The following is a 15,317-nucleotide window of genomic DNA, read 5'->3' as shown; positions in this document are numbered from 1 at the left end:
CACTGAAGCTCAGCCCCCCTCCATCTGTTAGCTGCTCAGCCTTAAACAGCTGCCACGACCGCCTCTGAGCACGAGATCAGCCTCGACTAATCGATGAGCCCAATTCAAAACAAAAACAGCAAGTTAGAGGACGATGATAGCCATTGTGGACGCTGATCATAAATAAGCAGTTAAAGAGGCCAGAGAAAGAGGTGTGTGTGCCGCCGAAGCGGGGAGAGATGGGGGATAATTGGGGGAGGAGGAGGAGGGGGCGGCGGGAGGAAGCTGTGGAGGTTTCATTGTGCAGAGCTGATGAATAGTGGGATTCAGATGGTGGTGGGAGGTGGCCAAGCACAATGGTGAAAGTAAGGGCTGTGTTTCCAGTCTTCCCTCTGCCGAGGATCCTTTTACCCTCACTCTGCTGTTGCCTCAGCAACCCAAATCACGGGTTAGCTCAGGTTTTAAACGCCACCCTGGGTCCGCTGGCCAGGATCACATGCGGCGTCGGTTGATCCGATGTATTCATTACAAAAAAAAATGATAACTGCATGTCTTCTGCCTAGCGAGGGCAGAAGTGTTAAAGACGCTGGATTTCCTTTTTTTCACTGGGAGCAGACATGAAGCTGTGAACACAGTAAAACCAGTACATTAAGTTAGCTAAGAGTCCATGAGAGCGAAGGTAGAAAGAGGAAACACACCACAGTCACACCAGCAGGAGTTCAGCGGGTACAGTCACAGACAGCTCCAGGCAGCTTGTTCAGTGTCGCTTTGTGAAACTAACTTCCACAAAACTAAAAATCAACAATCACAAAACAGTAAAAAGAAGCACGGAGCTACAGTGTGACACAACAAGATTAAACAGTTTACTCAATGGTGAGCAGCTAATAGGCCGTTTGCTGATGACGTCACGTCGCTGTTTTGTTGTGGTGTGAACTGCAGATGGAGGGCAGGAAGTGATTTTCTGCACAGGAAGCACAAAATGTCGATGTTTCGCGTCGTTTACGGTTGCTCAAATCGATCAAACTGAGAAACATCGCAGAGCTTTTATCGAGTACTAAAAGATGTCGCTCATAAGGGTGAAAAATGGAAGAAATTGACCGAACAAAAACAAGACAGCTTGCCTCCACGCCTTTGTCTGCCTTCAAATCGCTCCTCTTCATAACATAAGAGCCACATCCAACATATGTTCTGATCCTCTGTTTGTACCTTTCTCTCTTAATTTCATCCAAACCAGTCCAGTAAGAACTGTCCTCCATCTCGTCCTCTGTGGTTTTCACTTCCTGTCCTCCGTCTGAATTTAACGTCACGTGACTGCAAACAGCCTCTTATATGTAGCGCTCTAGGTAGTGAAGAGGGAGTGATCTGATTCAGTGTCGGTGTGACATGAGTCGGCTGTGACTCACGCTTGTTCTCAGGCAGGTTACAGTATCTTCTATTAAAGCACTGAGGATTCACCTGGCAGGTGTACATCAGCTTTTAGTAAACTGGGTAAAGACAGCAGCAGCGAGGCAAAGCTGAAGAGCTTTGATTAAAGGTGTTTTGCATGGACTTCTTAATCCCAGCTGTGCTTCCAGCTGTGCAGAGCGCTCCAATATGGGTCAACCAGCGAGTGAGTTATGGCTGATGTTGATGTTAGATGACAGTTTGCCCTGGGCGACATTCGTTTTGACGCGTTACCGATTAGCAAGTGCTCCTGTGTCATGGCGGTCAATATCTGTTGGTCAGCTGATTTATGTAACGTTTTCCTTGATTTAGACAAAAACAATGCAGCTTGTAAAATGTCTCCGCTCTGAGCCTGCAGTGTGTTGTGCGGTTCGTCTTTAGGATAATCACTCTGGCCCGAGCAGTTTCCCCCAAAATAAACATCCACTAGAAGCAGCGCATTCCTAAAAACTTTCAAACCATCATCAAGTTAAAACCCCTTTGAAGTCGAACCCATTTGCATTCGCTCCAAATGTGTCTCACATCACAACATATGGCAGCAATTGAGGCATAAAGCTCAACCATTGGGCCCCACGGAGCCCCAGGCCCTCTCTCAGGGTGTCGGGGAGACAGGCCTGGCACCGGCCGCTGCTGCCCACACACACATACACAGATAAACACAGGCTCTTACTGGCAGCGCGGTGCAGCAGACCGCGTGCTAATGGTGCCCTGCTCAGTTTACAGGCTGCTGTGGAAAAAGGCGGAGATTCAGCTCGTCTGTGTGTCAAACAGGCGCTATCACACGCATGCATGGCGGGGTTAATCAGCGGCACATCACAGATACCGTCTCTCTGACCCACTTTTCAGGAGGAATTAGAGTAACGCCTAATCTTGCACAAACTGCACTGTTGTGCTGCGTGCTCTTTTTTTTTTTTTTTGGTTTCATGGGATGAATAGTGTGAAGGCGATTCTGCCGGACTGTGAATGAGGATGTTCTCACAATGTATGCAGTGTTTACAGATTGACCCTCCAACGTGCACCCAGAGAATCTCATTACAATAACAAGTATTGATAAATTTCAGTGTTACTTCACTGATGTTCATGTTTCTTGCTTCTGTTGTTCACTTGTGCTGCTCCGCAACACGGCAAATAATCTGTAATGTTTTCTTTTTCTCCAGACTGTCCACTCAAGCCCACCACACCAACTAAAATCTCTGAAGAGGGTGACGATGTTTTGGGGGATTACACGGTGGGTGAACAGGTCTGGGTCAACGGCGTCAAACCAGGAGTTATCGCCTACCTGGGGGAGACCCAGTTCGCTCCGGGACAGTGGGCAGGCGTGATACTGAATGACCTAGTTGGCAAAAATGATGGCTCGGTGGGTGGAGTGCGCTACTTTGAGTGCCAGCCCCTCCAGGGCATCTTCACGCGACCCTCGAAGCTCACCCGGCAGCCGGTTGGAGAGGGAAGCGACAGCCACTCCACCGACTCCATCTCTGCCCAGAATCAGACTCAGCAGGGCGGTGGCGCCCCTTCTGGCCAGCGGGTGGTGGTGCCGCTCAGAGAGGGGCTGCTCAACAGCGCAGTGAAGACGGGCAACGAGTCGGGGTCCAACATGTCTGACAGCGGTTCGGTTAAGAAGGGTGGCGATAAGGATCTACGAGTTGGAGATCGAGTTTTGGTGAGTAATTCTGTGCTGGGTGACAAGTGGCTCCCTCTAGTGGTGGAATCTGAGGAGTACCATTGAATTGATTTGTGCCGTGAAGGGAACGTTGGGTATTACCACTTTATTACTTTATTTTTCATGCATTCGTCATTGTCGACATGTGCCTACCCTGTTTGCAGGAGGTGGGGACCAGGCTAGCTGTTTCCCCCTGTTTCCAGTCTTTATGCTAAGCTAAGCTAACCGGCTGCTTAGTGGTGTTGGTATTCTGATCTTACTCTCAACGAGAAAGCGATGCATTGTCATTTCCACGTGTACAGCACAATTTAAAATGTTTAACTCGATTTTCTGTAAATATTTTCAGAAGAACACTGTCCCCAGTAGCTGAGAGTGATCTTTGAAGGTCCCAGCGGACGGCTAATTACAGTTTTATGAAGCCCTCAGTAAAGATGGATTCGTGCAGTGTAATGTGATACAAGGTCGAGCCCCACAGGAAAGTTCTGTTTCTCCGTATTGTCTTTATGACTTCATCCATCCTCTGATGTACCGTTAGTCTGAAGTTGGCGGCGATCACATAGCACGCCGAAGCAAACCACTTCCAACACTTTAATTTCATTTTTGCGCATTTTCTCGTTGACCCCTATCAGTGTATACCATGTTCACAGCATACAGTTATTGGCCTTGGGTCGCATTGCTTTCCATTAACTGATGGGCACAGGGGATGGTTACATCAGATGCAGCGCAGTTGGAAACGGGCAGCTCAGGAAGCCTTCCTCCTGGTCAATATTGTAAATCACTCCGGATTACTTTCAGCACTTAAGAGAGGGGAGACCAATGCTGACACATTGATCAGAGATCCATCTATTTCCTAAGCCTCTCCCGTGTAATCCATCTGCCTTACTGCTGCCGTCCAGTTGTGTCACGCCCCTCCTCTGCTGCTGGAAATACAACACTGCCCCAGAAATTTGGCCAAATGAGCACATAATGAGAAACTCAAATTACGCAAAGCAATGGCTATTTTCCTCCGCTAGGTATTGAATTATGTGATAGTAGCAGGAGTAGGACGCACTGTTTTCACTTGCATTTTGTGAGAGGAGGAGTTTAAACTGTGCAGATGTTTGAGTGCTGGTGGCTAATTAGCTGCCATCTAGAGACTCAGAACATTTAAAAAAATGAACGTCAGACATGTTTCCCAACAGAGAGACGACTTCGCAGGCTAAACACATGGTTACTGTCTCTCAGCTGCTTAGTATTTAACCAGAGGTCGCTCTGCTGCTGGAGACTTTGGTGGAGGTTAAAGGAGTGTTTTCTTTGAGTAAGGCTGCGTGTGATGTGGCTGGTGTTTATTTGGATAATTTGAAAGCCACTGCAATGGCTGCTTAACACGAGCACACCACAGCTGTGGTAGGTTTACATGAAGTCTGAATGATTTTCATTAAATCGGATAAGAAGTAAACATATTGTGTTGCAGCCTCAGAAAGAATGATGGTCCCTTTCTAAATTTAATTTCATGTGGTGTTGGCCATGCACAACAAGCCGAGTTTATACTGGCAGGTACCTTTTCATTACGTGCTCATTCACTTACAATAACATGAAGCCGTGTGACATGCTAACAGCTCCGTGCGGATGCACTTACACACAGCTGTGCTTGGAGCTACATGCTAGCATCAGCATGCAATAACAAGGCTAACATGCTGATGCTGAGCAGGTATGTTTGCCATCTTAGTTTAGCATGTTTGTATGCTAACGTTTGCTCATTAGTGTTCAATATAAAGCACAACTAAAGCTGACGAGTAGTCAGTTCTGCAGGTATCAGGTCATAAACCAGACGATGGTGCTGGAGCAAAAAGGCGTCACCAAAGTTATCAGAATTCATCCTGAGGGGACCCTGAGCGTGAGAGCCAAATTTCATCCAATAGCTGTTGAGACCTTTCACTCGAAGCAACAAATGTGAGCCACATGGTGGCGCTAGAGGAGAAGTCAGGAGATCACCAAGGCATTGGGATGTATCATCTGGTAGCACCAGATTTTAGTCAAGGTCCATCACCTTTTTAAGTGCAGCCTTTGGATGAGCTTGGCCAAAGACGGGGCTCGTGCTGACTGGCTGTCTCAGTCCTGCTGGCACTTTGACACTGAGTCACTGAGACATCACGCAGTCCGGCTGACAGCAGACCATCTCGCTTTAATGTCTTGTGACACCACAGTGTTTCCTGCCACGTTTTCTTCTTTGGCATCCGTGCTTTAGGAGAAGGACAAGCCGGAGGAGTGGAATAGTGCTTTGACAATAGAAGGCTTCAGAGTGACTCACACCACACCCTTTTTTGTTTGTCCTTGCATTCAGTTCATGTACGGACTGTCATGGATCTTTGTTAAAGGAGTGATCAGTATTATTAGATGTTTGATTGTAAAAAAAGAGCAGATGTGGTGCTCAAACACCGCCCACGTTCTGTACAATGTGCATATTAATACGATTATCTGCCTGGAAATGGGATTACAGTAATGGAATTAGAGAAAAGCCTAATTGTTCCAGGTAGAGAAAAGCTTCTCGAGTGTGAAGTTTTACTGCTTTTCTTCGTCTTATGTCATCTGTAAATTTGGATGTTGAGCTATTGTTTGGATGAAACCAAGCCATACTCCACTCTGGGAAAGTGATTAATTGAGAAAATAAGAGTACAGCCAAGGTGATTGGTTGGTTGAGTTGTAATGAATGAAGGAAGTAAAACATCACAAACGTCATTTCAGCCTATCCGCAGGGTGTCTGTGGTCTGTTTTGTATTCCTGTTGTTCTCTTAGTCATTTAAGGAAATCGTGGGATGTTTATAGACGCTGATGAGTTTTTGTGTCTCGTACATGTGGTCCCCATATGTGTGAGAGACATTCAGTGGCTGTTCTAGTCATTTTTGGACGTTGGCTGACCCAGGTGGCACTGTGTGGGGAGTTCAGACCGCCTTCCGAACAGGAAACCAGTGTTCCCGACTGTGCAGCACACAGCTGTAAGACGTGACTCTGTGGCACCCAAAATATGTCTCCACAGGCAGATGATTTTCCCTTTGAATCAGATTTCACAGTTCTTGAAGCAGTCTTGTTGGAATACTCACAGGCTGCTCAGTAAAGTCTTAAAGCATGTGTTTTGTTAGTTGCTAATACAGTGCTATCGTCATGTTTTTAAATCACATATTCAAATGTATGTAATTGTTAATCTTGATTTCAACATACATATCAATAGTAGACAGACACCTACTGTACAATTTCTTTGGAATTTAGCATTTCTAAGCTCCCAATCTTCTGTATTTACTTCAACATTTTGTAAATATTCATCTTGACTCCATTAAATGTAAGACTATAGCTACTATCTGGTTAGCTTAGCTTAGCAAACGTAGTGGAAGTGATGAGACAGCTAACCTGTTTTTGACAGGTGAGAAATGTAAGGCTATAACTACTAGCCGGTTAGCTTAGCTTGGCATACATAGTGGAAGCGATGAGCCTGTACACCTCTAGAATGGGGGGGTTGTGTGCTAGTCTTTTTCTTGGTTGGAATTAACTGTTGGGCAGAGCAGGCTAGCTGTTTCCATTTGTTTCCAGTCTTTGTGCTAAGCTATGCTAACGGTCTGCGGCGGCGGTTTTACTGCACAGGCGTCGATCTTCTCATCTAACGCTTCTCCAAAACGTCAGCTGAACTGTCACATTTATCTCGACGGTGGGATATTACGGTCTGGGAGGACAGCTAATGAAGTTTCTCTCTGCTGCAGGTTGGAGGCTCTAAGATGGGAGTCATACGCTACATGGGAGAAACAGACTTCGCTAAGGGTGAATGGTGCGGGGTCGAGCTGGATGAGCCTCTGGGGAAGAATGACGGTGCAGTAGCTGGTACAAGGTACACACACACACACACACACACACACACACACACACACACACACACACACACACACACACACACACACAAAGTTCCCATGCTTTTTTCCCCCAAAATGAAATTAAGGGGGACGCTGTTGATCCATCTGTTCTCTTGTTTGTTATTTGTTCTTTTGCTCTATTTGTCCATGAAATTGCACTGACTGACCCTCCAGCCGGGAGCCGCACTGCACCGTTAGCCAGACGAGTTTTTCTGTTTCATATTTATCCCATTTATCACATTAATGATTTACACAGACATTGGATTGTAGCACAGCACACATTCTTCTCCCCCCGTTAATAGAAAACAGTTTAACGTGGGTGAAAAATGCTCACAGACATCGTGGAGTATTGCTTGAACTCTAAAGTCATCGGCCAAAAGAGAAAAAACATCATTTTTCTTGAGGAACGTCTAGATCCAGAAGAAGACTTTTATTCGTTTCTGAGACAGATTTGTTTTGGTCTTTCTTGATCCCTTGTGACCCATTTTAATCCCAAACAGTTCAGGAATGAAAGTTTAAAAAAAACACTGGAATAATGAAAACACAGTGTGCAGAGAGGTAAGAAGCCCAGAGGAGCTTATTCACAGCATCAAAGATAGATGAATATTCATCCTTTAAAGGGCTCATATTTAACATTTCAGCATTAAAATGTCAAAAAAACCACAATGTCATGTATTTTGGACTGATGTTGTATTAGTACCATCATCATGAAGCCGTTCTGCGCTGAACAACGTCCTTCCTCCTCCTCCTCCTCCTCCTGTAGATACTTTCAGTGTCTCCCCAAGTTCGGCCTCTTCGCTCCGATCCACAAGGTGATCCGCATCGGCTTCCCCTCCACCAGCCCGGCCAAGGCCAAGAAGAGCAAGCGGGTGGCCATGGGGGTTTCCTCTCTGGCCCACAGCCCCAGCAGCTCCTCCATCAGTTCAGTCAGCTCGGTGGCCTCCTCCGTGGGTGGACGGCCGAGCCGAGCTGGGCTGGTAAGACGACTGCGATGTCCTTCAATCACGTACTGAAAGCAGAGGGCTCGTCATTCAGAGTGTGGGGTGTTTAAAGGAATACTTTAACACTTTGGGAAATTTACTTATTTGCTCTGTTGCTTATCGATACCGCTGTCATGACGTTTTGGTAAACATAAGTTATTGGAAGTCGTATCATCACCATGAGGTTGACAGGAGACCTCCAGCCAAGAAATAGTCCAACATGTAATGCTTTATAGATGCAGGATAGCTTTTCCTCCTGTTTCCTGTCTTTATGCTAAGCTAAGCTAACCAGCTGCTGTACAGTTAATATTTACCAAACACATGAGAGTGGTGTCATCCTTCTCACCCAACTTTAGAGCTGAATAAGCAGATTTCCCAAAGTTATTCCTTTAAAGTAAGAGAGTAAACTTTATTTCAACGAGGTACAAAGTGCTTCACAGGCAAAAAAAAAAGTGGTTTATGGGATATGATAACAGAAATAAAGTCCTTCTAACCTTGAAGATACATTTTTTCTATTCTATTCTAGATTATTTTGTCATTTATAAAATATCTGTCACAGTATCTGATCAGTTAAATGATCTAAAATGCGAGTTTTTGAATTCATGTCGTGAAACACTTCACTAAACGCTCCACAAATCCAAACAGCGGGATGATGAATGGCCTCATTGTATTGAAACACTCCCGTATCTGCTGAGCAGTTAATCATTTGCATTTCGTGGCTGAGCAGCGAGAAGCTCTGATTCACTGACTTTGCATTTTGTCCCTCTGTGACGAATCTGCAGCTGAAAGAAAATCTCAAGCAGCTCCTTCAAGCAGCTGCGTCTTTAAGTCTAACGTCCTCAGGAATGGTCGGCAGTGAGCGGGACATCAGGGTATCCGATTGATTTTAGCGTCTGGTCGGAGGCCAGGTCTTGGATGGAGGACACTCCCCTTTACTTTGCTTAATTGGTGGCAGTGGTGTCAGACAGCGCTGAGAGCAGCTAGTCTGAATTATCAAGCTGATCACGCTGCGCAAAATACTCAGACTTACTGTGACTCCTCAGGATGTTGTCCCTAATTTGCAGGTACAGAAACTGAGGATTAGATACGAATCTCAGTGTTAAATCTCAGTGAGCCAGTTACTGCATGGCTGTGTGGCTTTGAAAATATATGAATAGCATCCATAAAAGTACAGGTAACTCACCTGCAGTGCTTTTTGGAATACATGATAATACACAAACCTTTGCAGCATCCAATAACAGTGTGTTTGATATGATGCTGAAGCTGAAAGAGCGTCTGAACTGCTTCCTCAGAGTTATATATGAATTTTTTACGCCTTGTTTGTATCACTGAGACCTATTTTAAAGCAGCATGTCCTTGCTGAAGAAAACTCCATCCTGTGTTTTATTCTGCTACAAAATTAAATCTGCTAAACTGAACTGATCTCGCAGGTCAGACAGGAATGCTTTCAAAGAGCACACTCTAGTGGCCAAAGGGGTTATTGCATCGTGAAGGACCACAAATTTAGACCAAGGGATTTATATATTTGTAGTTTGTGTTTTAGAAAATGACTTTAAGCATTTAAAAACACATTTACTGTCTAAGTAATGCTTCATTTCATTGTCCTGCCGTCAAAGTGGGGAAGCTACTCAAAAAGACTGCTGTGAATTTCTATTTTCATGTCTTTGTCTTCGTCGGGATGACAAGCTCTGCCTTTTCACAGTGATGAAATAACACATCTGTGATGACATGAAAGCAATCGTTCTGTCAAGTTCAGAGAGTGTTTATCGCATGATCGTGCTTTTGATCATGAAACTGGTTCTGGCTTCTCGTAATGGTGAAATATTAGTTAGAGAACACAAGAAAGCAAAACCTGCTGCATGGAGATCACAGAAAAGCTGTTTCCCCTGTCAGCATCATGTAATTATATTGTACCCACTTCCTCTTTGATCCCTTGCGTTCTTTTCTCCCCATCACACCTTTTCCCATCTCCTCCTCATGTCTCACGTCTTTTTCCGTCCCCAGCTGACGGAGACATCGTCTCGCTACGCCCGTAAGATCTCAGGCACCACCGCACTGCAGGAGGCCCTGAAGGAGAAGCAGCAGCACATCGAGCAGCTGCTGGCCGAGAGGGACATGGAGCGGGCCGAGATGGCCAAGGCCACCAGCCACATCTGCGAGGTGGAGAAGGAGCTGAGCATCCTGAAGACGCAGCACATGCAGGTAGGAAGCAGCCAGGTGTTCAAACGTCTGGACAGAAGACGTAAACAGAGACACGAATGTGCTGTTAGCTCATGAATGCCTTCTTCTTCTTTTCTTCTTCTTCTTCTTCTTCTTCTTCTTCTTCTTCTTCTGCCACAGTATGTAACAGAGAACGAGGGCACCCTCCAGCAAGTCAAAGCCCTGCTGGCCAGCACACAGAAGGATAAGCTGGAACTGGCCAATCAGCTCGAAGAAGAGAAAAGGTAAGGTTCCATCTTCCTGCTTTCACTCTCTCACGTATCAGTGCCGCTAAATCTAAATGAGAATCACTGTTTGCTGTTCCATCAAAAGCAGAATCAAATCATTATACATGTCAAGGGTTAGCCTAGCTTAGCATGAAGGCTGGAGGCGGGGGCGAACAGCTGGCCTGACTCCGTCCAAAGTGAAGAAAAGGCCGGCAGCGCCTCTGAAGTGCACACATGAACACGAGTTGTTAGTTCAATCTGCACATAAACACAAACAGAAACGTTCATTTGTGGTTTTCTGCCAGACAACGAGCCTGGCACAGTGACCGCACGCCGCCTCCCTGAAGCCTTATTGTCACAGCGAGGTTGCCAGTTTTGGTACCATTTTGCCTTTACAGACTCACAGACTGAATCTGGCAACCCGGCCTGCAGCCAGAGACGCTGCACAGAGACACTGGACAGATGGATAAACTGTTGTTTTGTCGAGAAAGAGTTTCAGCACTTATCTCTCCCGAAAATCAGAATTGATGTTTTTTCACATCTCTGTTTGTGTCGGGATTAAACAAACGAGACAGTTTTGGAGCTGCTGGCGGATTTATTTCTTCACTTTTGACAGAACCAAACAGATCCAGTCTTTCCCTGCAACTTAATGCACAGACATGAAACTGATATTGACCTCCTCATCGCGTTTTCACAGGAAAGTGGAGGACCTCCAGTTCAGAGTGGAAGAGGAATCCATCACCAAAGGAGACCTGGAGGTATTGATCATTATTAATACCTGTGAACTGTGTCAGTGTGTCCTTCATTATCCTGCACCCTGAGAAGGTAGAAGGTTTATAAGATGCAGAAAACATATAATGAAGAGCAGCCGCAGTGTTTCCAGTTCAGTGATGCTTCAGCAGGGAGGATGATGAGCTGCTCTCAGCAGCTGATTGACAGCTGCCCCAGCCGCCTGCTTACCTCAGCAGATGATTCATGAGAAGCAGGCGCTCAGTCGCAGCACGTTTTGGGGCAAAAGTCAAGCAAACTGCATGGATTTAAAAACCGTGAATAAAGGGATTACTTTGATGAATGAACCTTTATTTTTAAGCGATGCAGACAAATCCATTAGAGCAGGTCCACTATCTGTCCCCTCTCCTGTGTCAAGACGGCACACAGTCCATCATAAACAGTCTCAGTTAATCTTTGTAATTTAACATAATGTCACAACACTGCATGGAAGCCATCCTTACACACAGAAGTGGACAAATCCCAGTCGGCTGGACTGATGACGGACGAGTCTGGTGAGATTCAGCATTTTCTTTTTGTCAGCAGATCCCATGAAAAGACCAAAAACAGCAATAAACAGCTGGGCACTGCGGGATTTTAGGAAATGTTACTCAAACAGGAGCACATTTTATTTATTAGGGACTATTTTCAGCCGTGGATTAATCCACATTTGGCGCTGTGGTGAGTATTTACAGCGTGTGTGGAGCTGACTTAAAATAAACTGCAGTATGTGTGTGTGTGTGTGTGTGTGTGTGTGTGTGTGTTCACGGTGATGGTGTTACCCAGTGGCTCATCACGTTTTTAATTAAGTCTTTTTGCACAACAATGAAGCTCTGTGGCGCAGAGGTCTGAGCTGTATCAGACAGCACTTGTTAATAGGATCAATTCATTGTTCGCTTTGGTCTCTTAATGGGGTTTGTTGACAATAGGAAGGAAATAAACGAACTTATCCTTTAATCATAACCATCCCTGGACATCAAGAGCCAATCACGAAACAGTTTTAAGTTTGACTTCACTCTGGTGAAGTTTTAATGAGGGTAAATGTTGAAATTTAATGACATGTAAGTGTGTGACTCATTAAACCGGTTGCTTCTTTTTACCGTAATACCTTGTATTTGAGTGCACGCTGTACTTCATTCACGCAGGCCTTACAAAGCTCTGCCAACCCAAACAATGCAGACTGAAACGCTCAGACATGATTCTTGTCTTCAGAGCCTCAAACTGAAAAGTCTGGTCCTCATGTGATGGACTCATTCAGAGTCTGTGCTGTTTCAGGGCTGCTGTCTGCAAAGCTTCCCTCCCATCATATGTGGCCTGTTGTTCTGATCTCTGTCACCCCCTTCAGTCTCTGCGGGTCTCTTTCCCTCTGAGTCTTTTCCTTTCCACCGTCCCTCTGTTCCTCTCTGTCCTTCTCTTTGTGTCTTTCTGTAGACTCAGAAGAAATTGGAGCATGCCCACATTCGACAGCTTGAGCAGTGCCTGCTCCTCGAAAAGTCGAGAGCAGAGAGGCTTCAGAAAGACTTAGAGAAGAGGAGGGTAAAAAGCACCAGTCCCCTGCCTGTAGCCAGCGTCCTGTGTGCTTCTGTTTGCTTCCTTGGTTGTAGCGTAACTCTCAAGCCGCACCGTTAAGCTCATGCCACACCTGCTGTCCGAATCGGCGGCAGATGTAGGAATAATAATCTTTTACAATCAATACAGGTGCAAAGGTCTGAACTGCAGTCTCAGCTTGAAGTGTACAAAACATGCAGATACAAACATACAAATGCCCTTTAGCCTGCACAGCCCGCCCTCCTGTTGGTACTAATAACTGAGTAATACGTTTTACAACATTTCAGCAACATTTCATCATTTTTCTTGTGCCAGAAAAGTCTGTGGTTTAATCCTAGAGTACTTATATTATAGAAAAAGAGCAAAAATCTGTGTCTGTCCTGATGCAACAGATGCTTTTTTATCATCAGTACACCTGTAATTCAGCTGAGATGCTACCAGTGCTTGAAATTATATTTATTCTGGGAAAATTAAACATTCAGGCTATCCAGTCAAATCCCATGAAAAGACAGTCAGTGTGTGAGTTGCCTTCCCTTCCTGTGACGCTCAGCCTTAAGCCCCCTGCTCCTAATGAAGACATAGATTTGTTTAAGTCACAATTATGTGCTTTAACTTTTCAAAAGCCTTTTCCTTAAACAGCTGGGCATTGTAGTTTCTAGAAAATGCCCCTCAAACAGGAGTAATTGGTGCATTTGTTCAGGACTATTTCCAGTCGCGGATTAATACGCATCAGTCAAAATAAGCTACAGGCTGTGTGTTCAGTGCAGCAGTGCGGCTCAGTGATGAGTCTGTGAGCTCTGGGACACACAGGAATCAGACAGCACTGAATCTGTGCAGAGTAATTAAACAGATGTGGCGTCAGTCGCGGCCCCTGATGTCCAGCATGTCATTGGTTCCTTCATGGTTTCAGTGTTAACGCTCCTCGCTGTCGACCCACAGCTCCCCCTGAGGCTCGCCTCTTAGACGAAACGCTCTCTCAGCTGCTGCAGCTTTTCACACGTCTTCTGTTGCAATAACTGGTGCTTTTTTTGTTTTATATTGTGATTGATCTTTTCATTTAAAGGCTGGCTTTCGGATCAGCTGCCAGCTGCACTGCGAGATGCCAGGACGTGACATCTGAGATAACACCCCCCCATTTTAGCTGTGCAGAGCGCAGTGGATGAATCGCTCTGAGCTCGGCACGAGTTTTTTGAGCACTAATGTAATTAGTAACACATGAGAAATTGCTAAATTGTTAATGGGATTCATGACTGATTCTACGATTAATGTTTCAAGACGAATCATTGTGGTAATGTCCATTTAGCATCAGATGTCGAGTGAAGCAAAGGACGTCCTTAACACCACTTTGACATGCAGCGCTGCACTTCAGAGAGAAAGCCTCTTCAATAATAGACCACAGTATCGCAAATCAAACCGTACAAGCTTGTGCTTTCAATTTTCAGGCATCAAAAGATAACAAAACACTTTGAAACACTGGGTTTCTATATGTAGTAAGGTCTGCTTCTGCCAACAGGGGAGATGCTCTCATGACGCAGTGTCCTTGAGGTTGGGTAAGAGAACCAAGGTGAAAAAAAAGATTTGATCTTGTTTTGGCTTTGATCCGCTGCTGAGCTATCTCAATTCTTGACTTCAAATCGACTTCAGATGCTGTGGAGGACATTAACCTTGCATAGGTCTTCTCACTCCCTCGCTCCTGCGTGTTGTGCTGTAATCTGAATGCATTTCAGGCGACGTCTTTGATATGAATCAACTCGTAACTCTGAGGTCTGGTAGATTGTTTTCCCAGATGGTTGAAATTAACATCTGTGCACTGTGCAGCGGATCCTCTCTCAATCTCCTTTTTGTTTTAATTGGATACAAGTGTGTGGAGGGTGTTTGCAGTGGTGTGTATGCAGTGTCGCCGTGTGGAGGTTTGCTGTCGGCTTTATTATATTTGCTTGGCTGCTTCTAGATGATCAGAGAATGGCTGTGCTCTCCTCTCATCTTCCACTTCTTTGCACATACAGTGAGCTGCACAAATATTTGGACAGTGACACATTGATCCTTTGGCTCCTTTAGTTTTATTGCTTTGGATGGAAATGATACAGTGACTTTTAAGCGCGGACTGTCAGCTTTAATAAGACGACGGTGACGTCGTGAAATGGGTATAATGGTTTGTTTGGACTTTATGATCTTCTGTGAAATACGACCCGATCGTGCTGCCAGCAGTTTGACGGCACTCCTCAAAAAATAATGAGCAACTGTTGTTTGGGCTGCAAGAAAAAAGGATCCTGGAATTCAACAACAACAAGCAAAAGAGTAATTCAGAACAAATAGAGCTGCTCTAGCTCATTTTTTTAGATTAAGAGATTAAATGTGTGCTGTGTAAGTGGCTGCTCACAGTGACAAGCAGAGAACGATCACAGCGCTGTGTTTTCTCGAAGCTCAGCAGAGGCTTTTAGCACCTTTTAAATTATAGTTTGAAAACTCTCAATTAACCTTGTTCCCGACAAAAACAGGCAGCTACTTTCAGAGAAGAAGCCCAGATAAACGCCGCCTGCAGCAAACAGCAAAGTTAACAACCAGCCAGTGAGTCATAGGGTGAATGCTAGTGCTAATAGACTGGCCATATTTCCAGCTTGTTCTGCTGCCCCCA

The 15,317-nt window shown here is 45.2% G+C and overlaps 1 protein-coding gene across 4 annotated transcripts in view; it reads left to right on the top strand.

Annotated features, from left to right (window-relative positions):
• clip2 (CAP-GLY domain containing linker protein 2) overlaps window positions 1-15,317 on the top strand; it is a 33,529-nt gene that overhangs the window by 7,156 nt on the left and 11,056 nt on the right. For 2 of the 4 annotated variants that reach the window (XM_070982222.1, XM_070982221.1), the window contains exons 3-8: window positions 2,580-3,082; window positions 6,814-6,938; window positions 7,724-7,937; window positions 9,945-10,142; window positions 10,281-10,384; window positions 11,064-11,124. In XM_070982222.1, the coding sequence (XP_070838323.1) occupies window positions 2,580-3,082; window positions 6,814-6,938; window positions 7,724-7,937; window positions 9,945-10,142; window positions 10,281-10,384; window positions 11,064-11,124 (1,205 nt within the window). Of the gene's footprint in view, window positions 1-2,579; window positions 3,083-6,813; window positions 6,939-7,723; window positions 7,938-9,944; window positions 10,143-10,280; window positions 10,385-11,063; window positions 11,125-12,565; window positions 12,671-14,195; window positions 14,247-15,317 lie in introns of all 4 variants that reach the window. The other 2 variants (XM_070982220.1, XM_070982223.1) reach the window with 2 other exon arrangements.

This window comes from Chaetodon trifascialis, chromosome 16 (genome assembly GCF_039877785.1).
Source record: "Chaetodon trifascialis isolate fChaTrf1 chromosome 16, fChaTrf1.hap1, whole genome shotgun sequence".
Lineage (NCBI taxonomy): Eukaryota > Metazoa > Chordata > Actinopteri > Chaetodontiformes > Chaetodontidae > Chaetodon > Chaetodon trifascialis.
Note: the sequence above shows the minus strand (reverse complement) of the source record. Positions and strands in the feature narration are given on the sequence as shown.